Here is a 27546-nt window from a genome sequence, read left to right on the forward strand (position 1 = left end):
ACCAAGAATCTTCCTAGAGCTGGCCGCCTGGCCAAACTGAGCAATCAGGGGAGAAGGGTCTTGATCAGAGAGGTGACCAAGAACCAGAGTCACTTTGACAGAGCTCCAGAGTTCCTCTATGGAGATGGGAGAACCTTCTAGAAGGACAACCATCTATGTAGCACTCCACCAGTCAGGCCTTTATGGCCAAACGGAAGCCACTCTTCAGTAAAATCCACATGACAGCTCGCTTGGAGCTTTCCAAAAGGCACCTAAAGGATAAGAGAAGATTCTCTGGTCTGACGAAACCAAGATTGAACTCTTTGAACTGAATGCCAAGCGTGAAGTCTGGAGGAAACCTGGCACCATTCCTACGGTGAAGGATGGTGGTGGCAGCATCATGCTGTGGGGATGTTTTTCTGGGATACTAGTCAGGATCGAGGGAAAGATTAACAGAGCAAACTACAGAGAGAGATCCTTGATGAAAACCTGCTCCAGAGCGCTCAGGACCTTAGACTGGGTCGAAGTTTCACATTCCAACAAGACAACATCCATAAGGACACTGCCAAAACAACTCAGGAGTGGCTTCAGGACAAGTCTCTGAATGTCCTTGACTGGCCCCGCCTGAGCCCGGACTTGAACCCGATTGAAAATCTTTGGAGAGATCTGAAAATAGCTGTGCAGCGACACTCCCCATCCAGCCTGACAGAGCTTGAGAGGATCTGCAGAGAAGAATGGGAGAAACTCCCCAAATACAGGCGTGCCAAGCTTGCAACATACCCAAGAAGACTAGAGGCTGTAATTACTGCCAAAGTTGCTTCAACAAAGTACTGAGTAAAGGGTCTGAATACATATGTAAATATGATATTTCAGTTTTGTATTTTTAATACATTTGCAAACATTTCTAAAAATCTGTTTTGCTATGTCAATATTTATTTTACTAGGCAAGTCAGTTAAGAACACATGCTTATTTACAATGATGGCCTAGGAACAGTCGGTTAACTGTCTTGTTCAGAACGACAGATTTTTACCTTGTCAGCTCGGGAATTCAATCTAGCAACCTTTCGGATACTGGCCCAATGCTCTAACCACTAGGCTACCTGCTGCCCCAATATGTGTGTAGATTGATGAGGGGGGAAAACAATTTAATACATTTTAGAATACGGCTGGAACGTAACAAAATATGGAAAATGTCAAAGGGGCGAATGCACTGTAAATGCCTTAAGATGATCTCTACCTTGAGTTTACAATCAAGAGTACACAAGTGAAGAGCAAAGTTACGAGAAATGAAAGCTTTGCTCTGTTTGAATGACAATCCCTCTAGAGTGAAACAAGCAAGGCTGTTTTTAAGGGAAAGCATGTAATGTGGTTGTCTAAAATCTTATCTGATGGGACACATCGGGCGAGGGCTTCTTTGGCAACTCAGGAAGAGCAGGAATCTTGAACGAGAGGAGAAGCTACAGGTAAAAAAAACATGACATTTAATTGTGAGTCAAACACTGGAAGTGGTTCTTAAAATAGAGGAGGCCATTTTTGGTGTGTGTGGCGTCCGAGGAGGCTGGTGGGTAGCGGAACTTGGCATAAGTCTTGTCACTCTCTGATTGGCTGACCCAGGGAAGCTTGATCTTGGTGGCGTGATTGACGATGACATCATCACAGGATCCCACGTGAAGTGAGCCAAGGCCATCAATGAAAAACTCTGAAAAGAACCAATGGGTCAGAGCAAAAGGAAAGAGGTTTGTTTTTATGCTGAGGGCACTTCAGGTATCACACAATTTATATGAACAAATGCAACTCACCAACATGAGAAGAAGCAATTTTGTTCCCTCCTTGACCTTTTGGATAACTGTTAATGACTACTAAGACTGCAAAAATGGGTTTTGTGGTTTTGTGCCCAAGTATCCAAATGTTCTCTTCCATTTGGTTTTGAAGTACTGTTACTTATATGACCTTCTTCCAAATGTAGATGGTGCAGCTCAGGGGTTAAATTGGGAATTCAGAGGTGGAGGAGCCCTATTTGGAGGGGTTAGGATGAGGGTTGAACCAGTGTTGAACACAAGGTTAGGGTTATGTCAGGATTAGTGTTAAGGTTATGGCTAGGGTTGAACCAGGTTGTGGACATGAAGCTAGGATTAGGGCTGGGGCTAGTACTTTTATCCTACTTTCTATCCTACTCCTCTTTGGACCAGTAGGGTGCAGGAGCCCAGCTCCAGGTAGCTCAATTTAACCAACGGTGCAGCTGATTTATGGACAGGTACACCCTGTGTGGTGCTGTGCTTTGGGGCCATACTCACCCAGGTGGGCCACTCTGGCCAGGCGGGGGTCGAAGCCCACCTGCTGGACCTTGTCTGTGCGGGCCAGGAAGAAGTTGATGACCCCGTCAGTGACCACACAGTTTGGGAAGCCCTGTATGATGTGGTGGAAGGCCCTCCGCATGTGCAGGCAGTCGCCCTCTTCCTCCTCCCCTTGCTCAATGGAGATGGTCTGCCTGTAGGTGGCAGTGTAGCCTGTGGCCTCCCGCACTGCACCACCCACCTAAAACACACACACACACACACACACACACAATGCATTAACTGATCCTGACACACACATACATACCAGCTTTTCACAAATACTGTGTAGTGTGTACAATGAATAAACAAACATTAGGGATACTTCCAATAGTCTGAAAGTGATATTGAGTGCCTGCTGTAGTGATTTGATATACAAGGAAACCGATGGAAACCTTTGGACCCATTGGATCACTTCATTCCAAAGGACACAATAAACAAACACAACTCAAATAAGAACCAGAAAACGGAGAAATATCTGCCTCTTATGTTTTTCCGGCTGTGCTTTTGTGGGCCGAAAGAAAGAACTCATTAAAAGTATACACCAGACCAGCTGCTGACATGTGTAACCCATAGACTTCCCGCTCAAGAGCTGGAGTCCCAGTCTGTGGCACACAAGAGGTCTATTCTATTCCCCCAGCCCATAGTAAGGTATCAGAGTTGGATTCGGGCTCCAAACAAAACCCACTTCATTCAGCCTTATGTGGATGTCCGATTTTGGGGATTTTGTGTTTACTTTGTTTACTTTTGACTTTTGTTCATGCATAATATTGCTGTGGTGTGCATGTGCTACAAAGAAAGAATATGCCTGTGAAGAATAGAGGGAGATGGAGAGTGTGTTGTCAAAATTGCTTGCATCTCAAATCAAATCAAATCAAATGGTATTGGTCACATACACGTGTTTAGCAGATGTTATTGCGGGTGTAGCAAAATGCTTCTAGTTCCAACAGTGCAGTAATATCTAACAAGTAATATCTAACAGTTTCCCAACATATACCCAAAATACACCTAACTCTAAGTAAGGAATGGATTATGAATATATGATGGATTATGAATATATACATATATGTCAGAGCGTCATTGGACTAAGATAAAGTATTGCATAGTATAGAGTACAGTATACGCATATGAGATGAGTAATGCAAGATACAGAGAGATGATTAAAGTGGCTAGTGTCTGGGTTTGTTTTCTCTTGTAACTGGAGAACAAGGCCGGGATTCAATCTTCTTGCTTGTAGCTTTCAAAGGCAAAGCTACTGTGTTTCGAGAGACAGGATGTGGCTAGTTAGGTCATCAACATCAGAGGGGAACGCCACTTCCTCATTTTCCTAATTTGTCATCGTCACAAGACAGCTACTATAGGAGTTTATTTCAATACTCTTTTCATGATGTACTGTAAACCCAAATCATTTTAAAATGTTAATTGAACTCATGATGTAAGTTGTGTCTGTCTGAAAAACGACTGGAGTGCTGATTGTGTTCCCTCATAGTACCCAAGACGGAATGTACTGAATCGAGTAGGATCTGTTTTTGGCTCTGCAGAGTAGCTCCCAGTGAGTCCAGAGAATGCTCCTGAACTGACCTTGACTGTTGCACAGAAAGTATTGAATTATGTCTTAGTAAAATATCTCACAGACACCACTAACTAAAAATGTTTAAAAAAGAGTATAACTATTTTGATCACTCATAGCCACGGGAAATAGGGATGCCAAAGGTGCCGCAGCACCCCCTGAAAAATCATAATAAAATACACATTTTAAAAAACGTAGTTTTCCTTCCCTAGAAGTCGTACACTGGGCCTTTACTAGTACTGTATTAGCAGACTGATATAGCCTTCTGTATCATGGGATTTTCTTCCTCCCAGTTTATGGAACACTTCACATGAAGAGTCACTTGTGGATTAAAATGTTCATTATGATACACTCACACACAGTGATTTTAACACGCAACTATATTGTGTGTTCATTTTATACAGTAATTATTATTCAACATGTCCTTATTCGGGATTTGAACTCACAACCTCTTGGTTAACAGTATGCCGATCATCCTGTTACTGACACCGACGTGGTGGTGTCAGTAACTGATTTCACCTATATTCCTACCGTTTGGGCTATAAAGTACATCTCAGCTTTGTTAATAATAAACTCAAGAAAAAATATATTTATCATAGTGATTCAGGTGTAACATTAAAGCAGATTAATATGCACCACCAACATTATACAGCACCACAGAAAACCCTCAAATTGAGGAATTAAATAAATGTAATCAATGATGAGACAATAGTCAGAACTGAGAATAACTGACAGTTCGCACAAATGCATATATTTGACCATGCCCGAAAGATATGCTAATGCACCCCTCCAGTACATTACCCCCACCTATAATTTAAAGCGCAGTGATGATCGTACTTTATATTCAAAATATTAGGTAAAAAAAATGTCCCAAAAATGTCCCATTATACCTACAAGGTATAGGTGTGTACCTGTGAAGTGCATCTCTGACCTTTTTGTATCCCAGAGAACACTAGTGTACTCTAACCATAACATGTATGAACCTGCTGGCACTGCAGAAACATTGATGCACTTCCAACCAATATGTTTAATCCCCAATGAATGAATGTATGCTCTACAATGTATGTTTAATCCCCAAAGAATGAATGTATGCTCTACAATGTAAAGTGTACTTGAGCACTGCTAGTTTTATATTACTGTCACGTTGGTTGTGATAATTGGACAATTATTTACTTGGTTCTGGGAGGCTTTCAACAAAGTGCAGAAATTCATTCTTTCCAATAAGTCTGTGGCCTATAACTCTTTCATGCTGACAGATCTGGCAGTGTAGCTGCACTGTAATATGACCCTGTTGTGGTCACGGTACAAAATTATACAATACTTTACAGTAAATGAAATCAAAATACAGCAGCATACTGTAATTTTATAGAAATAACACCATGTTTTCATATACATTTACTTTGTTTTTACTGCAACTTTGGGCAAAGTGCAGTGTATTCTTAGCAATAAATATACAGTGCCTTCGGAAACTATTCAGACCCCTTGACTTTTTCCACATTTTGTTACAGCCTTATTTCTAAAATTTAAATAACAAAAACGTTTTTTGCCCCCTAATCAATCTACACACAATACCCCATATTGTCAAAACAAAAATAGATTTGTTGAAATTTTAGCAACTTTATTACAAATAAAAAAACTGAAATATCACATTCACATAAATATTCAGACTCTTCACTAAGTACTTTGTTGAAGTGCCTTTGGCGGAGATTACAGCATCGAGTCTTCTTGGGTATGACGCTTGGCACTCCTGTATTTGGGGAGTTTGGATGGGGAGCATTGCTGCACAGCTATTTTCAGGTCTCTCCAAAGAAATTTGATCGGGTTCAAGTCCTGGCTCTGGCTGGGCCAACCGAGGACATTCTGAGACTTGTCCCGAAGCCACTCCTGCGTTGTCTAAGATGAGTGCTTAGGGTCGTTGTCCAGTTGGAAGGTGAACCTTCACCCCAGTCTGAGGTCCTGAGCGCAGGTTTTCATCAAGGATATCTCCTTTGCTGAGGATTTTTTATTTTATTTAATCAATTTTATAATGTGGAACAATTCAAGGGCTCTGAATACTTTCCATTATGTTCACATAATTGGTGGCGCAACAGGAACTTAAGGTAGCTAACAACCAAGAGGTTGTGAGTTCAAATCCCAAGTGTGGTTGAGTCCCAAGTAATCAACATACAGCATCATACTGTCCTTTCACATTAACACCTTCATTTAGTTGTAAAAATACAGTGTCATGTTGAAATGTTGTCACATTTATTTCACACGAGATTGTGTTTTCACATGTGATCACATGTTGTCTTGTGTACAGTCGTGGCCAAAGGTTTTGAGAATGACACAAATATTAATTTTCACAAAGTCTGCTGCCTCAGTTTGTATGATTGCAATTTGCATGTACTCCAGAATGTTATGAAGAGTGATCAGATGAATTGCAATTAATTGCAAAGTCCTTCTTTGCCATGCAAATTAACTGAATCCCCCAAAAACATTTCCACTGCATTCAGCCCTGTCAGTGATTCTCTCGTTAACACAGGTGTGAGTGTTGACGAGGACAAGGCTGGAGATCACTCTGTCATGCTGATTGAGTTTGAATAACAGACTGGAAGCTTCAAAAGGAGGGTGGTGCTATGAATCATTTTTTCTTCCTCTGTCAACCATGGTTACCTGCAAGGAAACACGAGCCGTCATCATTGCTTTGCACAAAAAGGGCTTCATAGGCAAGGATATTGCTGCCAGTAAGATTGCACCTAAATCAACCATTTATCGGATCATCAAGAACTTCAAGGAGAGCAGTTCAATTGTTGTGAAGAAGGCTTCAGGGTGCCCAAGAAAGTCCAGGAAGCGCCAAGACCGTCTCCTAAAGTTGATTCAACTGCAAGAATGGTGCACCACCAGTACAGAGCTTGCTCAGGAATGGCAGCAGGAAGGTGTGAGTGCATCTGCACGCACAGTGAGGTGAAGTCTTTTGGAGGATGGCCTGGTGTCAAGAAGAGCAGCAAATAAGCAATTATTTCCAGGAAAAACATCAGGGACAGACTGATATTCTGCAAAAGGTACAGGGATCGGACTGCTGAGGACTGGGGTAAAGTAATTTTCTCTAATGAATCCCCTTTCCGATTGTTTGGGGCATCCGGAAAAAAAGCTTGTCCGAAGAAGACAAGGTGAGCGCTACCATCAGTCCTGTGTCATTCCAACAGTAAAGCATCCTGAGACCATTCATGTGTGGGGTTGCATCTCAGCCAAGGGAGTGGGCTCACTCACAATTTTTCCTAAGAACACAGCCATGAATAAAGAATGGTACCAACACATCCTCCGAGAACAACTTTCCCCAACCATCCAGGAAAAGTTTGGTGACGAACAATTTATTTTCCAGCATGATAGAGCACCTTGCCATAAGGCAAAAGTGATAACTAAGTGGCTCGGGGAACAAAACATCGATATATTTTGGGTCCATGACCAGGAATCTCCCCAGACCTTAATCCCATTGAGAACTTGTGGTCAATCCTCAAGAGGCGGGTGAACAAACAAAACCTACAAATTCTGACAAACTCCAATCATTGATTATGCAAGAATGGGCTGCCATCAGTCAGTTAATTGACAGCATGCCAGGGCGGATTGCAGAGGTCTTGAAAAAGAAGGGTCAACACTGCAAATATTGACTCTTTGCATCTTCATGTGATTGTCAATAAAAGCTTTTGACACTTATAAAATGCTTGTAATTATACTTCAGTATTCCATAGTACCAACTGACAAATATATCCAAAGACACTGAGGCAGCAGACTGTGAAAATGTATATTTGTGTCATTCCCAAAACTTTTGGCCACGACTGTAGTTTCATGTTATCACATGTTACTTCACATGTTGCTATGTGATCAAATTAGATCACACGAGATCATGTGTTCATGTGAAATTCTTGTGTTTTTTACAGAAGGGTCAGCAAATTATGTTACCACCAAAAAAACATCATAATAAAAGGAGGGTAGGATTGAACAGTCCCATGCTATATCAAAATCACTAGCAGCAATACAACACACCTGGGTTCAAACACTATTTGAAATGGTTTCACCTGTGCTTAATTGAGCTTACCTGTTGCAATGGAACCAATTGAAAAGTCTCAAAAGGGCAAACCCTTCTCTCTTCAGGCAGGCTAACACAAACGCTCAAAGTATTTGAAATATTTCAAATAGTATTTGAACCCAGGTCAGCAATACAGTATGGCATGGCCTGTGCCCCCTCACCAGATCCAGGGTGGTCTTCTCCAGTACGTCCACTAGTTTCTCCAGCTTGGTGTTGGCCGTGAAGATGAAGTCGTCATCCACCCACAACAGATATTTAGTGGTCACCTGGGAAACAGCTAGGTTCCGTCCTGCAAACCATCCCTAGTTGTTGTGGCAGAGAACAGGATGTGGGACAGAGGAAGCCAAAGCTGCGATAAGACAACTAAGGAAATCTTAGTCAACTATTATTTAAGCAAAAAATGTTATTGCAAGACAAAAAACAATATGTGACAGGTACACTTGTTCCTATACATTAAAAAGAGGCAGAAATGTTTAAAAAAAAAAACCTTTCCAAATGGCATGATGTAATGTTCGATGTAGGGGCCAGAGACAGTCTTGGGGTTTTCGCTGTCATCAGCTATTACTATGGTAACAGTGGGATAGTATCGTCGCACGCTGTCGATGAGATCTTGGAGCTTGTCATAGCGCAGGAAAGTTTTGGTTGCTATCGTAACAAGGGCACTGATGTTGTATTCTAGATTGGGAACAGAGAGAGACAAAGTTAGGGTCTTTGACATTACACGTTGATCTCCGATGGGATTTTGGTTATTTTTTAGTTGTGCTAAGTGTTGTGCTGTTGTGAGATGCAGGCAACAGTTGTATTTGTCCACATACCCCCTTTGGGTCCTGTGTTGTAGAGTTTTGGAGTTACACGATGACGGATCTTGATGATGAACATGGCTTGGTGTCCCTCGGTCTCAAACTGGACTGAAAGACATAGCGAGAGTATTTTCAACCTCATTACCACAAATATATTACAGACAGTATTTGGTGTAGGTCTTTGTTAATGGACACAACCCAGAAAGCAGTAGTACAGCAGAAAGTCAGGTGTGTCTGGCCTCACCTGTGTCTGCTGTACTAGGGTGGAATAGTGTGTTGGTGTAGGAGACAAACTGTAACTGCCGGTTCAGGTTGGGCAGCAGGCTGCTCATCAGGGTCATGTGCATCTCCCCGTCACCCTTGACCTTTACCCCCTCAACCTCCGCTGCCACATTAAACACTCCCAGGGTGGAGGTGAAGTTGACCTAAGAAGAAAAATAATGAAGAGGGAGACAGGGAACAAAGAAGATAAAGCAATAAGGAAATATGTCGTTTTTTACTTAACAAAGACCAGACAGATGAAATAGTACAGGAAATAATAACTCAAACCAGAAATGATCTGTCTACTTACTGTGTACAGCTCTCTGGGAAGGTCTTGTAAGGCAAGCCCTGAAAACGTTTGACATATATTTACTGGCACATTTGATGAAGCTGCTGGATGTTCATCCAATCCAAACACACTGCATCAACTGTCAGCTGGAGTAAACACTTTCTCTGTTGTGCAACAAAATCCTATTCTCTGTCTTCCAGAACAGCAGGTTATCAAGGTAGTAATGATGGTAATGGTAGAAATAGGAGTTGTCAGCGGTTGTAATAATAGTACATGTTAGATGGTTGGAACACCTATTGTCTGCCTCTTTAAAAGACTGAGTTTTACCTCCCTGTAAGAATACCCTGATAAAGGTCATTAGAGACCGATACGTTGGTGAATAAGATCTATTCAATTGTTGTAAGCATCGAGATTACTTGTGCTTGAGTTTTTTTAAATGATGTATTGTTGTAAGAGGACAGTCTTCCCCTGAATTTGTAGCTTCATCTAACTACACTTCACTTTCTGTGCTTCCCATATTATACCAGGTTTCCTTGACAATTAAGGTTTTAAATATCAAGGAACCTTCCCGTTTATATCAAGGTAAAACTAAACTAATCCCTGTTATAAATCAGACCTGGGATGAGTATGGTTTTGAGGGGCCGTACTTCCACCCCCTGTGTTGGGTACTGCAGAGGATTGTTGGCCTCGGCCACAATGAGCATATCTACAGGAGTCTGAGACCTGGAGGGGGACAAATACACATCAGGTGAATAATCAGTATTCACAGCTATTTCAGCTAGAATGAAGCTTCATGAACTCTATTAGGCTATTTGTTTCAAAGATGGGGTAATGTTGACATCCTATCCTTCAAAAGACCTACAGCAACTTTAACCTAAGCCTAAGAATGTACAAGCTTGGAAATGAATCACATGAAAGGACAGACACAGCATCTTCCCCTAGTGTAAGGAATAACTGAGATGATATATGGGATGTCCTTTCAGTTCTGTGCTGTGCTGGTATACAGTTCTGTGCTCTCACCTCATCTGGAAGCTCTGGTACTCCTTGGCCCTCCGTCTTTTCATCTCCTCCAGCTCAGAGGCATCAAAAGCAGTGTGCAGGGGGTGGGCCGACACCCGTGGGAACAGCAGCTGGGCAAAGGGTAGGTTCACGCCACCACTCTCACCCTCACACACGCACCCGTTACGTGCCAACAGACTGGAGAGAGATGAAAGGGACAATAGGACTATATCAATTAAATGACAATGAAAATGACAATGAAATACAATATCGGAATTATTTCAAAGGCCTTATTTCAAACTGACCCTGCAACACTCTCCTTCAGGCGATAGGGGATGTTGGCAGATCTTTGGTCCGGTTCTGGGAGCCTCTCCTCCAGGTGCCTCTCTACTATAGGCCCTGGTCTCTGGCGGACATCCACTGTGGTGTAGGCCCTGGTGGGCCAAGAATGGAGGAGGGCAACCACCAACACCACTGATGCCACAATGGCTAACAACACTGTCTTCCTCAGGGAACGCATCCTAGAAACTGGCAAAGCAAACAAGGACAAACAGGAACGTCACCACTTGGTTTGGTGGTGAAGTCCAACAGTATGTGACCATATCTGAAGTGACAAAATTAGCCTAATTGCTGGATGAATTGAATGCTGTCATGATTCGGTTATCTTCAGATACAGCAAATGGCAGCTGAGAGTATCACATGACATCTGATTTAACATTCTAAACAATTTTGTATTTGTTATACACCCATTACGTGTGGGGCGACAGGGTAGCCTAGTGGTTAGAGCGTTGGACTAGTAACCGAAAGGTTGCAAGTTTAAATCCCCGAGCTGACAAGGTACAAATCTGTCGTTCTCCCCCTGAACAGGCAGTTAACCCACTGTTCCTAGGCTGTCATTGAAAATAAGAATTTGTTCTTAACTGAGTTGCCTAGTAAAATAACAATAATTTATAAATTACAGGAAAAGAGAGAGTTGGTATCATACCCTATTGCCTGTATCCACTCAGAGAGAAGATGTCTCCTGTAGGCCATGGCATTCCCCAAAATCCCATAATGAACAGGTAAGGACTTTCCCCATCTGCAAAACAATAACAAATCAGTTATGTTTTTTCAGCAGTATAACGGAAGTAACTTCTCAGGACATTGTATTGTAAATGGCCCAGTGAATAATATTAACATTGGTGAAAATAAAAACAATGGATTTATATGGGAGGAAACTGCAACATGTAGGTACATCAAAGGTAAGGATGTTTAGCAGATATGATGGCCTTTCATAGTGATAAAGAGCTGTTAACACAACCGTCATCAATACCATTCAGCTAACACCGGAGAGATGCTGAGCAACATCTACAGCAGGGGGAAAGATAAGGTTCTATACCGGAGAGATGCTGAGCAACATCTACAGCAGGCGGAAGTTAAGGCTCTATACCGGAGAGATGCTGAGCAACATCTACAGCTGGGGGAAAGATAAGGCTCTATACCGGAGAGATGCTGAGCAACATCTACAGCAGGGGGAAAGATAAGGCTCTACACCGGAGAGATGCTGAGCAACATCTACAGTCGGGGGAAGATAAGGCTCTACACAGGAGAGATGCTGAGCAACATCTACAGCAGGGAGAAAGAAAAGGCTCTACACAGGAGAGATGCTGAGCAACATCTACAGCAGGGGGAAAGATAAGGCTCTATACCGGAGAGATGCTGAGCAACATCTACAGCAGGGGGAAAGATAAGGCTCTACACCGGAGAGATGCTGAGCAACATCTACAGCAGGGGGAAAGATAAGGCTCTACACAGGAGAGATGCTGAGCAACATCTACAGCAGGGAGAAATAAAAGGCTCTACACAGGAGAGATGCTGAGCAACATCTACAGCAGGGGAAAGATAAGGCTCTACATAGGAGAGATGCTGGGCTACATCTACAGCAGGGGGAAGGATAAGGCTCTACACAGGAGACATGCTGAGCAACATCTACAGCAGGGGGAAAGATAAGGCTCTACACAGGAGAGATGCTGAGCAACATCTACAGCAGGGAGAAAGAAAAGGCTCTACACAGGAGAGATGCTGAGCAACATCTACAGCAGGGGGAAGGAAAAGGCTCTACACCGGAGAGATGCTGAGCAACATCTACAGCAGGGGGAAAGAAAAGGCTCTACAGAGGAGAGATGCTGAGCAACATCTACAGCAGGGAGAAAGATAAGGCTCTACACAGGAGAGATGCTGAGCAACATCTACAGCAGGGGGAAGGATAAGGCTCTACACAGGAGACATGCTGAGCAACATCTACAGCAGGGGGAAGGATAAGGCTCTACACGGGAGAGATGCTGAGCAACATCTACAGCAGGGGGAAGGATAAGGCTCTACACGGGAGAGATGCTGGGCAACATCTACAGCAGGGGGAAAGATAAGGCTCTACACAAGAGAGATGCTGAGCAACATCTACAGCAGGGGAAAAGATAAGGCTCTACACAAGAGAGATGCTGAGCAATATCTACAGCAGGGGAAAGATAAGGCTCTATACCGGAGAGATGCTGAGCAACATCTACAGCAGGGGAAAGATAAGGCTCTATACCGGAGAGATGCTGAGCAACATCAACAGCAGGGGGAAAGATAAGGCTCTACACTGGAGAGATGCTGAGCAACATCTACAGCAGGGGGAAGATAAGGCTCTATATCGGAGAGATGCTGAGCAACATCTACAGCAGGGGGAAAGATAAGGCTCTACACCGGAGAGATGCTGAGCAACATCTACAGTCGGGGGAAGATAAGGCTCTACACAGGAGAGATGCTGAGCAACATCTACAGCAGGGAGAAAGAAAAGGCTCTACACAGGAGAGATGCTGAGGAACATCTACAGCAGGGGTAAATATAAGGCTCTACACAGGAGAGATGCTGAGCAACATCTACAGCATGGGAAAAGATAAGGCTCTACACAAGAGAGATGCTGAGCAACATCTACAGCAGGGGGAAGGATAAGGCTCTACACAGGAGAGATGCTGAGCAACATCTACAGCAGGGGGAAGGATAAGGCTCTACACAGGAGAGATGCTGAGCAACATCTACAGCAGGGGGAAAGAAAAGGCTCTACACCGGAGAGATGCTGAGCAACATCTACAGCAGGGGTAAAGATAAGGCTCTACACAGGAGAGATGCTGAGCAACATCTACAGCAGGGAAAGAAAGAGAAGATGCTGAGCAACATCTACAGAGGGGGAAGATGCAGGAGCAACATCTACATCAGCAGGGGGAAAGATAAGGCTCTACACAGGAGAGATGCTGAGCAACATCTACAGCAGGGGAAAGAAAGGCTCTACACAGGAGAGAGCTGAGCAACATCTACAGCAGGGGGAAAGAAAAGGCTCTACACAGGAGAGATGCTGAGCAACATCTACAGCAGGGGAAAGATAAGGCAGGAGAGATGCTGAGCAACATCTACACATCTACACAGGAGACATGCTGAGCAACATCTACAGCAGGGGGAAAGATAAGGCAGGAGAGATGCTGAGCAACATCTACAGCAGGGGGAAAGAAAAGGCTCTACACAGGAGAGATGCTGAGCAACATCTACAGCAGGGGAAAGGGGGAAAGGCTCTACTCTGGAGAGATGCTGAGCAACATCTACAGCAGGGGGAAGGATAAGGCTCTACACAGGAGAGATGCTGAGCAACATCTACAGCAGGGGGATAAGGATACACGAGAGAGAGCAACATCTACAGCAGGGAGAAAGAAAAGGCTCTACACAGGAGAGATGCTGAGCAACATCTACAGCAGGGGAAAGATAAGGATAAGGCTCTACACAGGGGAAAGGAGAGATGCTGAGCAACATCTACAGCAGGGGGAAAGGACACCGGAGAGAGCAACATCTACAGCAGGGGGAAGGATAAGGCTCTACACAGGAGAGATGCTGAGCAACATCTACAGCAGGGGAAAGATAAGGCTCTACACAGGAGAGATGCTGAGCAACATCTACAGCAGGGGAAAGATAAGGCTCTACACAGGAGAGATGCTGAGCAACATCTACAGCAGGGGGAAAGATAAGGCTCTACACAGGAGAGATGCTGAGCAACATCTACAGCAGGGGGAAGGCTCTAAGGCAGCAGGGGGAAGGATAGGCTCTACACAGGAGAGATGCTGAGCAACATCTACAGCAGGGGGAAAGATAAGGCTCTACACAGGAGAGATGCTGAGCAACATCTACAGCAGGGGGAAAGAAAAGGCTCTACACGGGAGAGATGCTGAGTAACATCTACAGCAGGGGGAAAGAAAAGGCTCTACACAGGAGAGATGCTGAGCAACATCTACAGCAGGGGGAAAGATAAGGCTCTACACAAGAGAGATGCTGAGCAACATCTACAGCAGGGGGAAGGATAAGGCTCTACACAGGAGAGATGCTGAGCAACATCTACAGCAGGGGGAAAGATAAGGCTCTACACAGGAGAGATGCTGAGCAACATCTACAGCAGGGGGAAAGAAAAGGCTCTACACGGGAGAGATGCTGAGTAACATCTACAGCAGGGGGAAAGAAAAGGCTCTACACAGGAGAGATGCTGAGCAACATCTACAGCAGGGGAAAGATAAGGCTCTACATAGGAGAGATGCTGGGCAACATCTACAGCAGGGGGAAGGATAAGGCTCTACATAGGAGAGATGCTGAGCAACATCTACAGCAGGGAGAAAGAAAAGGCTCTACACAGGAGAGATGCTGAGCAACATCTACAGCAGGGGGAAAGATAAGGCTCTACACAGGAGAGATGCTGAGCAACATCTACAGCAGGGGGAAAGAAAAGGCTCTATACAGGAGAGATGCTGAGCAACATCTACAGCAGGGGGAAAGAAAAGGCTCTACACAGGAGAGATGCTGAGCAACATCTACAGCAGGGGGAAAGAAAATGTTCTACACAGGAGAGATGCTGAGCAACATCTACAGCAGGGGTAAAGATAAGGCTCTACATAGGAGAGATGCTGAGCAACATCTACAGCAGGGGTAAAGATAAGGCTCTACATAGGAGAGATGCTGAGCAACATCTACAGCAGGGGGAAAGAAAAGGCTCTACACAGGAGAGATGCTGAGCAACATCTACAGCAGGGTGAAAGAAAAGGCTCTACACAGGAGAGATGCTGAGCAACATCTACAGCAGGGGGAAAGAAAAGGCTCTACACAAGAGAGATGCTGAGCAACATCTACAGCAGGGGGAAAGAAAAGGCTCTATACAGGAGCGATGCTGAGCAACATCTACAGCAGGGGGAAAGAAAAGGCTCTACACAGGAGAGATGCTGAGCAACATCTACAGCAGGGGGAAAGAAAATGTTCTACACAGGAGAGATGCTGAGCAACATCTACAGCAGGGGTAAAGATAAGGCTCTACACAGGAGAGATGCTGAGCAACATCTACAGCAGGGGGAAAGAAAAGGCTCTACACAAGAGAGATGCTGAGCAACATCTACAGCAGGGGGAAAGAAAAGGCTCTACACAAGAGAGATGCTGAGCAACATCTACAGCAGGGGGAAAGAAAAGGCTCTATACAAGAGAGATAAAAACTAACACCAACCTATATACCAATATTACTATTCTCCAAATTTTAATTTATAGATTTTAGGTGTGTATTAAAATGTTATTTTTTTGCAAAATATTACATATCCATTGTTTAGCTGGAATGGAATGTTTGTATATTGTATATTCGACTGTGATATTTGGTTCTCACCTAGCCATTTTAAGATGACTCACTAACTAAGTCGCTCTGGATAAGAATGTCTACTGAATGACTAAAATGTCAAATTTAAATGTTTACATATACATATATATATGCATTTCAGCCCTTGACTAATAATGTTCTGTACTTTGTGTTATTTCACATTTCATGTGGACCCCAGGAAGAGTAGCTGATGCTTTTGCAGAGGCAAATTAACCCTACTTTATCAAATAACAAAAATCTTTTAAATCATGTTCAGATAACATAATGTTGCTCTAATGTAGAATGTCATTCATTGAGCGTTCCATACTGCTGCATTGTTTATGTGTTTGTTGGTAACCCACTCTTTAATGATATGCACACCATTACAGAGTGTGGCTTTAAGGACGAGTACCTTGCACATCCATCCAAACAAAGGACATGCAAATAGTCCTACTTTGTGGTACCTTGACTGGTCGAAATGATTTACAGAAGGGCTGTAAAGGAAGTAGCCTGACCCCTTGCCATTAGGCTTAGGCTTGCTTTTTAAAAAGACATTTTTCACAAAGCACGATAAAAAAGTTATATAGTCTATGAAATCAAAAACAGAAGTCCATACCTGTTTTTAACTTCAATGTAGACAAATAAGTCAGGGGCATTTTATTGACACTATGAATATTTCTACTTTAGGAAAGGCACAACAATGTTTCCAATGGAAACAAATGATGTCATATACAGTAACCAGTCAGGCAGTCAGCCAGTCATGCATTTCGGTGATCATTATCACAGGTCACACAGATTTCCCTTTATACTATAGCTGTACCGATTCATTTGGTTGGAGTGTGTGTGTATAGAAGTGAGGAAGAGTGAATGTGTGTACACAGGGGGGTATCGAGAGTATGTGTACACAGGGGGTATCGAGAGTATGTGTACACAGGGGGTATCGAGAGTATGTGTACACAGGGGGTATCGAGAGTATGTGTACACAGGGGGTATCGAGAGTATGTGTACACAGGGGGTATCGAGAGTATGTGTACACAGGGGGTATCGAGAGTATGTGTACACAGGGGGTATCGAGAGTATGTGTACACAGGGGGTATCGAGAGTATGTGTACACAGGGGGTAGCGAGTATGTGTACACAGGGGGTATCGAGAGTATGTGTACACAGGGGGGTAGCGAGAGTATGTGTACACAGGGGGTATCGAGAGTATGTGTACACAGGGGGTATCGAGAGTATGTGTACACAGGGGGTAGCGAGAGTATGTGTACACAGGGGGTAGCGAGAGTATGTGTACACAGGGGTTAGCGAGAGTATGTGTACACAGGGGGTAGCGAGAGTATGTGTACACAGGGGGTAGCGAGAGTATGTGTACACAGGGGGTAGCGAGAGTATGTGTACACAGGGGGTAGCGAGAGTATGTGTACACAGGGGGTAGCGAGAGTATGTGTACACAGGATAACGATTCTTAACCGTTATGTCATTCAGCCCTCGATAATCCACGCAGAACAAATAATCTCGTAGCGAGAGTATGTGTACACAGGGGTTAGCGAGAGTATGTGTACACAGGGGGTAGCGAGAGTATGTGTACACAGGGGGTATCGAGAGTATGTGTACACAGGGGGTAGCGAAAGTATGTGTACACAGGGGGTAGCGAGAGTATGTGTACACAGGGGGTAGCGAGAGTATGTGTACACAGGGGGTAGCGAGAGTATGTGTACACAGGGGGGTAGCGAGAGTGTGTAGAGGGGGTAGGGAGAGGACATAGATCACCATCACATCCCTGCACCAAACCGCAGGTGAGGAGTTGAGAGTTTTTCTTGCTCCAAGTCTACCTCTGGGAAGAGGTGGGACAGCACCTTGAATCTTCTCTACACCACACTATTAGAAAAAAAGGTTCCTACTCCAATGCTCTAACCACTAGGCTACCCTGCCGCACTGGATAGTGCCAGTACAAATGATAGAATACGGATTCCATGACTAAAATGTTAAAGAACAAGCCATAAATATTCCCATTCTAAGGGGTGAAGGGCTTTCTCTGCATCTAATGATAACACAGGGTATCCAGATTGGAAGCCTCGGCAACCACATCAATCTGTGGATTAGTCCAATTTCTCTGTCTGAATAGTTGTTTTTGACAGTCTTCAAGCATTTTACAATGATTTCACAATTTACTGATCTCCTGACATCTTAATATCTGTAAAGTATTATTAAACCTCAATTTCAGTGCACACTTTTTCATTGGGAAGATTTGAAATTGACAAAAAAATTGATTATTTTCAGATAGAACGGCCAGTAATGTTTTTATGAATTCCATGTTACCTGTAATATCAGTCTTAAATCTAGCAGAAAAGCATATATTGTCTTTAGTTGTGGGATTATGAAATCTCCAACAGTCATTAAGATGAATATATTTAAGAAATTGTTTAAGTGCATTGGAAGCATTCACTCGTGATGAGCTATGAGAAGGTCCAGATCTATCTATCTTAGAATCAATAATGACATTCATGTCAGCTCCAATAATAAGCGTAGAATACGGTCAATTGAGCAGGCTTCTGGTTACAGAAGGGAGAAAATATTTGTCATATGAGTTAGGAGCATAAATAGATACAAATGCTATTTCCCTTCCATACAGTGTGGAACATATGTAAGTAAATCTGTTTATCATATCCACTTTTTTTCAATTGTAAGGTGTAGAGTGCGTTTATGTAGAATGAGCACCCCTTTTGATTTAGATATGAAGCAGGAATCAGCTGCTAGTTTGGCTGTCATTAAAAATAAGAATTTGTTCTTAACTGACTTGCCTAGTAAAATAAAAATATTCTAAGCCATTTACCATACAATGAGGATAAAACAAGGTTGTCCCACCTATGCTATTTGCTCTCTCTTGAACTGCTAGCACAAAGCATCAAGTCAAAATTTGTCTTCCTCACAAATCAAACAAACTTAACAAGCAATTTCTCTGCATGCAGATTACATACTGCTCTGTTGCAAACGCTCCAAAACCCTCCAGCCAATAATGTACATTTTCACAGCATTCAGCTCATGGCCTGATTACAAGATCAACTGGTCCAAATCAGCTATACTACCTCTTAACTCAGCTATGGGAAGTGTGCATCTACCACCCATGATCCCAGTGAAGAAACAAACCACCTACTTAGGCATTACCATATACCTGTCATGTTTTGTCTTATATTGTCTTGTCATTATGCTTTCCCTTCTGTTCGTTTCCCCCCTGCTGGTCTTATTAGGTTCGTTCCCTTTTTCTATCCCTCTCTCTCCCCCCTCCCTCTCTCTCCTCTCTCTATCGTTCCGTTCCTGCTCCCAGCTGTTCCTCATTCTCCTAACTCACTCATTTAGTCTTTTCACACCTGTCCCCTATTTTGTCCTCTGATTAGAGTCCCTATTTCTCCCCTTGTTTTCCGCTTCTGTCCCTGTCGGATCCTTGTATGATGTTCGCTGTGCTGTGTCATTGTCTCGCCCTGTCGTGTCTTGTCTCCTTCAGATGCTGCGTGTGACCAGGTGTTTTAGTCTGCTACGGTCGGTGCCTTCCCGAGGCAACCTGCAGTCAATGGTCGAGTCTCCAGTCTGTCCTCGTCACTACGAGTGGATTTAAGTTTTTTCATGTTTTGTTTTCTTCTTATATTGTCCAGGAGTATTACTTTTGCCAGTTACTGGAATAAAGACTCTGTTTTCGCTAAGTCGCTTTTGGGTCCTCATTCACCTGCATATCAATACCCCTCTATTCACACTACTTGCAGGAAGAACTACTTAGAAACTGAGCATTGACGAAGGCCGTGAGGCTAATACATAAAGCTTATTAAAGAGCAGTGTTACTATCAAGAGCAGTGTTTATTTTATTCAACTGTTACCATGCACTTGCAAAAAAAGATAGCTCAGATGTGTGAGTGCCTTTTGAATTTCAATTAGAAAAATGTATGTCCTCCCAACTATACATTTTATGAGTTCCATGTTACCATTGCCTCCTCCGATAGCGTCAAAATTAGACCAATAGCCTGTCATAAAGAAGTTCATTTGGAGAATGAGACCACAGATTAAACATGCAACACCACAGAGAACAAAAGCATTTTTGTTACATTACAGCCTTATTCTAAAATGGATGAAATAAAAAATATTCAGCAATCAACACACAATAACCCATAATGAAAAGGCGAAACAGGTTATGACATTAAGACATTTATTTAAAACATTTGTTTTTAAATGTTAATACCATATTTACATAAGTATTCAGACGCTTTGCTATGAGACTCGAAATTGAGCTCAGGTGCATCCGGTTTCCATCAATCATCCTTGAGATGTTTCTACAACTTGATTGGAGTCCACCTGTGGTAAATTCAATTGATTGGACATGATTTGGAAAGGCACGCAGTGCATGTCAGAGCAAAAACCAAGCCATGAGTTCAAAAAAATTGTCTGTAGATCTCCGAGACAGAATTGTGTCACGAGGCACACATCTGGGGAAGGATACCAAAACATTTCCAAGCATTGAAGGTCCCCAAGAACACAATAGCTTCCATCATTCTAAAGTTTGGAACCACCAAGACTCTTCCTAGAGCTGGCCGCCCGGCCAAACTGAGCAATCGGGGGAGAAGGGCCTTGGTCAGGGAGGTGACCAAGAACCCGATGGTCACTCTGACAGAGCTCCAGAGTTCCTCTATGAGATGGGAACCTTCCAGAAGGACAACCATCTTTGCAGCACCTCAACAATGAGGCCTTTATGGTTGAGTGGCCTGAAGGAAGCCACTTTTCAGTAAAACACACATGACAGCCTGCTTGGAGATTGCCAAAGGGCACCTGAAGACTCTCAGACCATGAGAAACAAGATCCTCTTATCAAGGCACAAGGCGAGACCCAAATGCAGTCACAGGAGGCAGATGGTTGGAGTCTTACATTGTTTATTAATCTAAAGGAGTAGGCAAGAGAATGGTTGTGGACAGGCAAAAAGGTCAAAACCAGATCAGACTACAGAGTGGCAGACAGGCTCGTGGTCAAGGCAGGCAGGATGGTCAGGCAGGCGGGTACAAAGTCCAGAAACAGGCAAGGGTCAAAACCGGGAGGACTAGTAAAAGGAGAATGCAAAAAGCAGGAGAATGGGGAAAGCGCTGGTTGACTTGGAAACATACAAGACAAACAGAGAGACAGGAAACACAGGGATACATACACTGGGGAAAATAAGTGACACCTGGAGGTGGTGGAGACAATCACAAGGACAGGTGTCACAGATCAGGGCGTGACATCTCTAGTATGATAAAAAAAAACAAGTTTCAACTATTTGGCCTGAATGCCAAGCGTGACATCTGGAGGAAACCTGGCACCATCCCTACAGTATAGGATGACCAGACGTCCCCGTTGTCCGGGGACAGTCCCTGTTTTTGGAGCTGGAGCTGTCCCCGGAAATGTCCACATTTTTAACTGCGCATTAAAAACAGACCGCAAAGTGAAATATTTTACTTGGCAAGAAAGACCGGTCAGCAGAGCCTACCGGTTGATGTCTCAATCGCGTTGTGCTTGTTTTGTCCAGCAGAGGGGGCTGCTCGCTATAGCAGCTTCATTCACTCTTCTTCTTCTACTAACTACTTGCTCGCGATAGTTTTAGATAACTGCTGTGGAAAACTTAGCCAGACGCTAGCAAGTGTCAGGTGAATCCACAACATCACCACAAACGTCTTTTCAAGCCAGGTAAGTTACAATCGTTTGAGATACTAGCTAGTGATGTTATAATGTCACAGTTTATTTAATAGATAGATGATCTGCTCTATACGGTTTTAAATAGGTTATGCTAGCTAACGTTAGTCTGCATAGCTAAGTTAGCTGGCTAAGTTAGCTAGCCACTGTTATAGCTAGGTTAAAAAACGTTCACATGTAAACATGTAGTGGACGGGCTATTTTGAAAATATGATCGTATTAAATGAATGCACAATGAATTCTGACAATTTTAATGCTTTGTCATTATGATAAGTAGTGTGGAAATAGAGTTAGAAATGTTCACGGATAACATTAGCAGTGTAGAGGAAGGAGTGGAGGAAGACTGGATGGGAAGAAGAGTGAAGGAGACAGAGGAGGAAAGGTAAAGATATGATTACAGAGCCAATTTATTATTCCAAACAATGTTTTTGAGATAGAATACAGAAATGAGGCAAGGAATGGGAATCTGTTAACCAAAGTATTTTATCTAATAGTATGCTATTTATTAATACAGATTGGAGAGGAAGGAGAAGGAAAAATTAAGGGAGTAAAGAGTGAAGCTAGGAGGGTGTAGAAGAGTGAGGTGGAAAGGTGAAGAGAAGGAAAGGATGATGAGTGAAGAAAAGAGGAGGAGAAAGATTGGAGGAGAAGAAAAAGTTGAGTAAGAAGAGTGACACAAGGAGAGTGAAGAACAAACTGAGGAGATACAATGACTCTTTCCAAGAAACGGAAATGCACTTTATGAAAAACGAGAGAGAATTTCCATTTGTACGCTCAGGTCAAGACGCTAAAATGGTTCACTGCACCCTTTGTAATTCCTCTCTTTCAATTGGCAGCCGGAGAAGAACGGCAGTGGTAGAACATCAGCAGACGAAAAAGCATAAAGCCTCTCATTGCCCGTGTTGGTTTGCCCTCGGTCACCACATTCTTCAAGAAGGTAGAGCCTTCCCAAGAAGAATATGGTTTAGCAGTGCAGGAGGGTGTCTTTGCATACCACACTATGTGACACAATCATAGTTACAGATCTATGGACTGCACAGCACAACTGACACGGAAGCTTTATGAGCCAAAGTTTACATGTGCTAGGACAAAATGTGACACCATAGTGAGTAACGTGTTAGCAACATGGGCAACTACTTTGGTAACACAGGACCTAGACCAGGTTGAATGTGTGTCCCTGTCCATTGATGTGTCCAATCATGGACATGTAAAGCTACTGCCAATAGTAGTCAGATATGTAAGATATATGATGGCAGCACATCTGTGGAAACAAAACTGCTTGATTTTGTTGAATTGAATGGAGAAACAGCAGAGAAAATTGCAGCTGAGGTCCTGGTGGTCATCCAAAAATGTAACCTGGAAAACATTCTCTGCCGACAACAAATACCAACTTTGGAGGACTGAATAGGCTGGGAAGGGTCAATGTCCATACCAAAGTTAAAAATGCTCTACAGCGGGAGGTGGTTGGCTTAGGTTGTCCTGTGGTTGGCTTAGGGTTTCATAACACGGCCAGAACAGCCTTGGATGTGATGTTGAGTACCTGATCAAAGATAGTTGGAATATGTTCATATTTTCACCCACAGAGTAGAAAGAATGAAGGGCTTTTGTGAGTTTGTTGGCCAGGAGTACCATAACATTTTAGGACACAGCAATGTTCACTGGATGTCCATGCTCCCTGCTCTAGAAAGAGTGCTGAAAATGTGCCATTGAAATCCTTTTTTATTTCTGAAGACAAATGCCCTGTTGTCCTGTGAACAATGTTCGAAGATCCACTGACTGAACTTTGGCTGGCCTTTGTCCACGGAAACTTGACCGTATTCAGTGACACGATCAAGATGCTTGGAGACCAGGACCACTGTGCTGTAGAGTCCGCTGCAATTCTGAGAAACGTTGAGGCAAAATTGACTGCAAAATTGACTGATGACAACTTCATTACAGTTTTGGTCAGAGGACTTCTGAGAGAGCTGGAAGAAAATGGAGCCAAGTCTAAAGACAGCTTTCTCAAAACATCCCAATCATTCTTCACTGCGGCTATGAACTACTTGCAAGCATGGGGAAAGCACACAGATAATCTAAAATATTTACATTGTCTCCTTTTAAAAAGGCAACTTCTGCGTGAAGGCAGCAGGCACTGTGTAACGATGTTACTGGCCTGCAAGAGTTCCTAAAGGAGGGATCGCTTGAAGAATGGAAAACATCTGAGACACCGCTCAGTCAGAGATGGAGCACGGTGGTTACCGACTTCAAAGAGAATGACATCCCACACACTAACCTGGCTAGATTAGGGTCTGGAAGTAATTCACCAGTCGAGAGTGTTCTCCCAAATGAATGCTCTATGGACAGCAGCATGAAATAGGTTCACTGTTCCTACCATCAAGGCCATGCTTATTGTGAAGACAAACTTCAACCTCCCCTGCCAGGAGTTCATGGAGAAACTGGCCAAAGACAGAGCAATCCTGAAGAAAATACATTCTTCTGAGAAATATACAGATTAGGTTGGTATAAGTATATTATGTAGTTACCAATCTCATTAGCATCTTATTTCTTTATTATGTTGTTAAGTATTTCACATATACTATTGTCTGTTTTTTCAATTTTGCTCATGTTCTCTTCTGCACTTATACTACCCAGACTACCAGGACCACTGAATGGCTGTTCAAATTGGACAGTTCTGTCTTGTCGGTGTGTTTCTGTAATATAGTTGTTTTCTCTAACACAGTGTGCCTGTTAGATTAAATACATGAAACTGGAATTGTCCCCCTTTTTTATTTGATAGATAATAACATTGGATATTTTAATTATATATTGACCACCGAACTGGAAATGTCCCTGGCTTTCATTTCAGAAAGCTGGTCACCTTACTACAGTAGGTCATTGTATATAAGAATGTGTTCTTAACTGACTTGCCTAGTTAACTGACACAATGGAGATATGAGAACGGCAAGACATACTCAATTGACTGAATGATTAAGCCAGGGACATGCTAACGTTACTGTCCCAATCACCCAGCTAGCCCGAAAGCTAGTTCACTAGCTAGCTAGCTTGCTGGTGCTCCATTGTCGAAGTTCATAATGATCACAAGTAATTCAATCAAATGTTCCTCAAAACTCCTTGAAGTTGTGGATAAATCCTCTTGACCAGTTCACTTATTCCCCGGTGCTTGCATGGCCCCGTTGTTGAGTATTCCTCTATAAACGGGATCAGTGGCGTGGTGCTCACTGCGGTGCTCGTGGTTGTCCTCTCCCGGTGATGCCACAAACTCCTGGGCGTCTTGTGCTGTGGTGAATGACAGGCACTCTGTCCTGTTTGTGGGCCGTAGCGTTACTGGATAGACGAGGAGTGACTGGATGCCCCTAGTCTGAGTTTGTTCCGGACCTCGTTGAAGGTTTTGCGGCGTTGGGAGGTGTGCGTGCGGTAGTCAAGGAAAAAACACAGTACCTTACCGACGTGGTGAATGTGCTCTGCTGCTCTGGCTCCTTGTGGAATGGCTTGGCAGTCGTAACGGAAGACCTTGAAGATCAGCATCCTCTGTCTGTCTTAATCATTACTAGTTCCAGGTCCCGAGTAGATGCGCTGGGCTCTTTCTATCTCAACCTTGTTGAAATCTCATCTCGGACAACATTAGCATTTTAGCAACTTTGCATATACTTACTACCACTTAGCTGCTTTGCAATTATTTAGCATGTCAGCTAACCCTTCCCCAAATCCTTTAACCTAACTCATAACCCTAACCTTAACCTAACTCAGAACCCTAACCTTAATCCCAAACCCCTAGCCTAGCTAACGTTAGCCACAACAAATTGGAATTTGTAACATATCATACGTTTTGCAAATTCATACCATAGTGTACGAATTGTAATTTGTCACATATTATACAAAATTGATGATGGACATACCAAATTTAATACATATACAAAATATAACATGCCATTTGAAACATAATATTATTCTAATTGGAGTGTCCTAGATTTTGATTTGACAAAGTTTTTATTTTTATTTTCCAACTCTTTTTGCATATAACCTAATGCTTGTAAACCTATCCAAATCAACCCGGTTTCCATAAGGGATGGACATTTTACTCAAGACAAAGGTTTTAGTCCCCTAAAGGTTCATGCACGTCACCTGGGTTGGGTGCTAATTATTTTTCTAACTTACAGACACATCCAATTACCAATGCTTTTCACCATGACAGCAAGGAAACCCATGAGAGCAGTGTAAGTGTGTTTAGCACAATGCCTACTCAGAGGTGGAGTGGTTGTTCTGCTTTGCTTAGCTGCCTAGTTCTACTGGTTATTGGGGATGGAAATTAGGTATCTCAGAAGTGTTCATCTCCATGTCTGGACTGAACTGCTGGAGTATATAGCCTAGTGTTGTAGGCCTATGTGTGCTTTTAAGAGAGAGGAGAGGAAGAACAGGTGCATTTAATTTACTTAGTTTAGCTAATTATGCAAGCATGGTGATTTATAAGAACATATGCATTATTAGGGTGTGGCTATAGAGGAGACACAAACTTTCTTGCAAACAGTCTTATGTAGAGTAGGCTAATAGTAGGCCTATTGTGTAATGATGTATGATGTGTTGGCTATAGTGAAATGTCGGCCACTCACAGGCGGTTGGTGGCACCTTAATTGGGGAGCGCAGGCTCGTGGTAATGGCTGGAGCAGAATTGGTGGAATGGTATCAAATACATCAAACTCATGATTTCCATGTCTCTGATGCCATTCCATTTGCTCCGTTCCGGGCATTATTATGAGCCGTTCTCCCCTCAGCAGCCTCCTGTGCAGCCATTATCGAGACAGACATGGTCTCAAATCACTGATGCAGAAGACGTGCTCTGCATATTGACTGAGAATATGATTATCAGCATGGGAATCCTCCCAATATTCCAAGGTTCTTAAAAACACGTTTACAGTTTATAGGCTAGTGCAAGAACAGGACCGCTACCTGAAAAAGAGTATATGGGCTATACAGAATCAAACAGTGATGAAACAAAATGTAGGAAGGTGGGTTGGCTACCTGTATCCATGCCGGTGCGATGTCTAGCACCATCGGTGTTCCTCCCTACTAAATTACGGGATGCTTATTTTACCTTCAATCATCGACAACATCTTATCCTTGCGCTCCGATATTCTTCCAACGCCGCAACCCACAGCCCAAATGAGGAAAAACGCTCTTATGGTGTCGTTCAGATCTAATCATAATGTGGAGCAATTTCAGGCCAACGCACGTCAATGGCCAGTATTGAGATATAATATGATTTGATTCAGCCTTTCTCTCACAGGCCTCTCAGCTAACCGGGTGGTGACTGCACATACTGTAGACAAATACAGGTCTGATTAGCCTGCTTGTCTATTAGGCTTTAATGGACATTTCCTCACTACAAATAAAATATTGCTGCAATTGCGCTCGTAATAGTCGACAACGCCTCTTGTGATATTAAAGCTATAATTAGGATAGATAGGATAGAGATTGTGTACAACACGCATAAATGCTTTGAAAGGTACGCATTTCACGATTGTCTCGTTAACATTTTAATTAAAAGGACACATTGAAAAAGACGAAATGAAACATTAATCTTACCTTAACATCTCTAGTAATCAGATTGGCCTTCTCTATGCTCATAATGCATGCGTAAAATTTTGGTGTAAAAATCTACTTACATTCCATTTATTTGAATCCGGCAGTCACACTGTTTTAATTCCAATAGATTATATACTTCGTCCCAGCAGCTGTGTACCTGCACCTCGCCTCTGCGTTTTTCAGACAAGACTCGTGGATTAAAAGGACGAGAGAGGGATAATGCCACGAGCGCCCAATTGGAATCGCAGCAGAATGGAGGTAAAGCTTCGATCACACCGACAGTGTCTGGCATTGCAATG

General features: G+C 43.1%; 1 protein-coding gene across 2 annotated transcripts; it reads right to left on the reverse strand.

Moving 5' to 3' along the window:
• Positions 1 to 1083: 1083 nt before the first annotated feature.
• LOC124003500 (beta-1,4 N-acetylgalactosaminyltransferase 1-like) lies at positions 1084 to 27546 on the reverse strand. Of its 2 annotated transcripts, XM_046311795.1 has the most exons (12): positions 27328 to 27544; positions 11283 to 11375; positions 10603 to 10825; positions 10319 to 10495; positions 9915 to 10021; positions 9320 to 9357; positions 8993 to 9173; positions 8764 to 8856; positions 8436 to 8623; positions 8110 to 8250; positions 2274 to 2514; positions 1084 to 1678 (listed from the first exon to the last, which is right to left on the reverse strand). In XM_046311795.1, exons 3-12 carry the CDS (start codon positions 10815 to 10817, stop codon positions 1461 to 1463), a joined length of 1599 nt encoding a protein of 532 aa, XP_046167751.1. In that variant the 5' UTR covers positions 10818 to 10825; positions 11283 to 11375; positions 27328 to 27544; the 3' UTR covers positions 1084 to 1460. The 2 variants fall into 2 exon arrangements, with proteins under 2 accessions (XP_046167751.1, XP_046167750.1); XM_046311794.1 differs by lacking the exon at positions 11283 to 11375 and having other exon boundaries at positions 27328 to 27546.

This window comes from Oncorhynchus gorbuscha, linkage group LG18, assembly GCF_021184085.1.
Source record: "Oncorhynchus gorbuscha isolate QuinsamMale2020 ecotype Even-year linkage group LG18, OgorEven_v1.0, whole genome shotgun sequence".
In the NCBI taxonomy this organism is placed as follows: domain Eukaryota; kingdom Metazoa; phylum Chordata; class Actinopteri; order Salmoniformes; family Salmonidae; genus Oncorhynchus; species Oncorhynchus gorbuscha.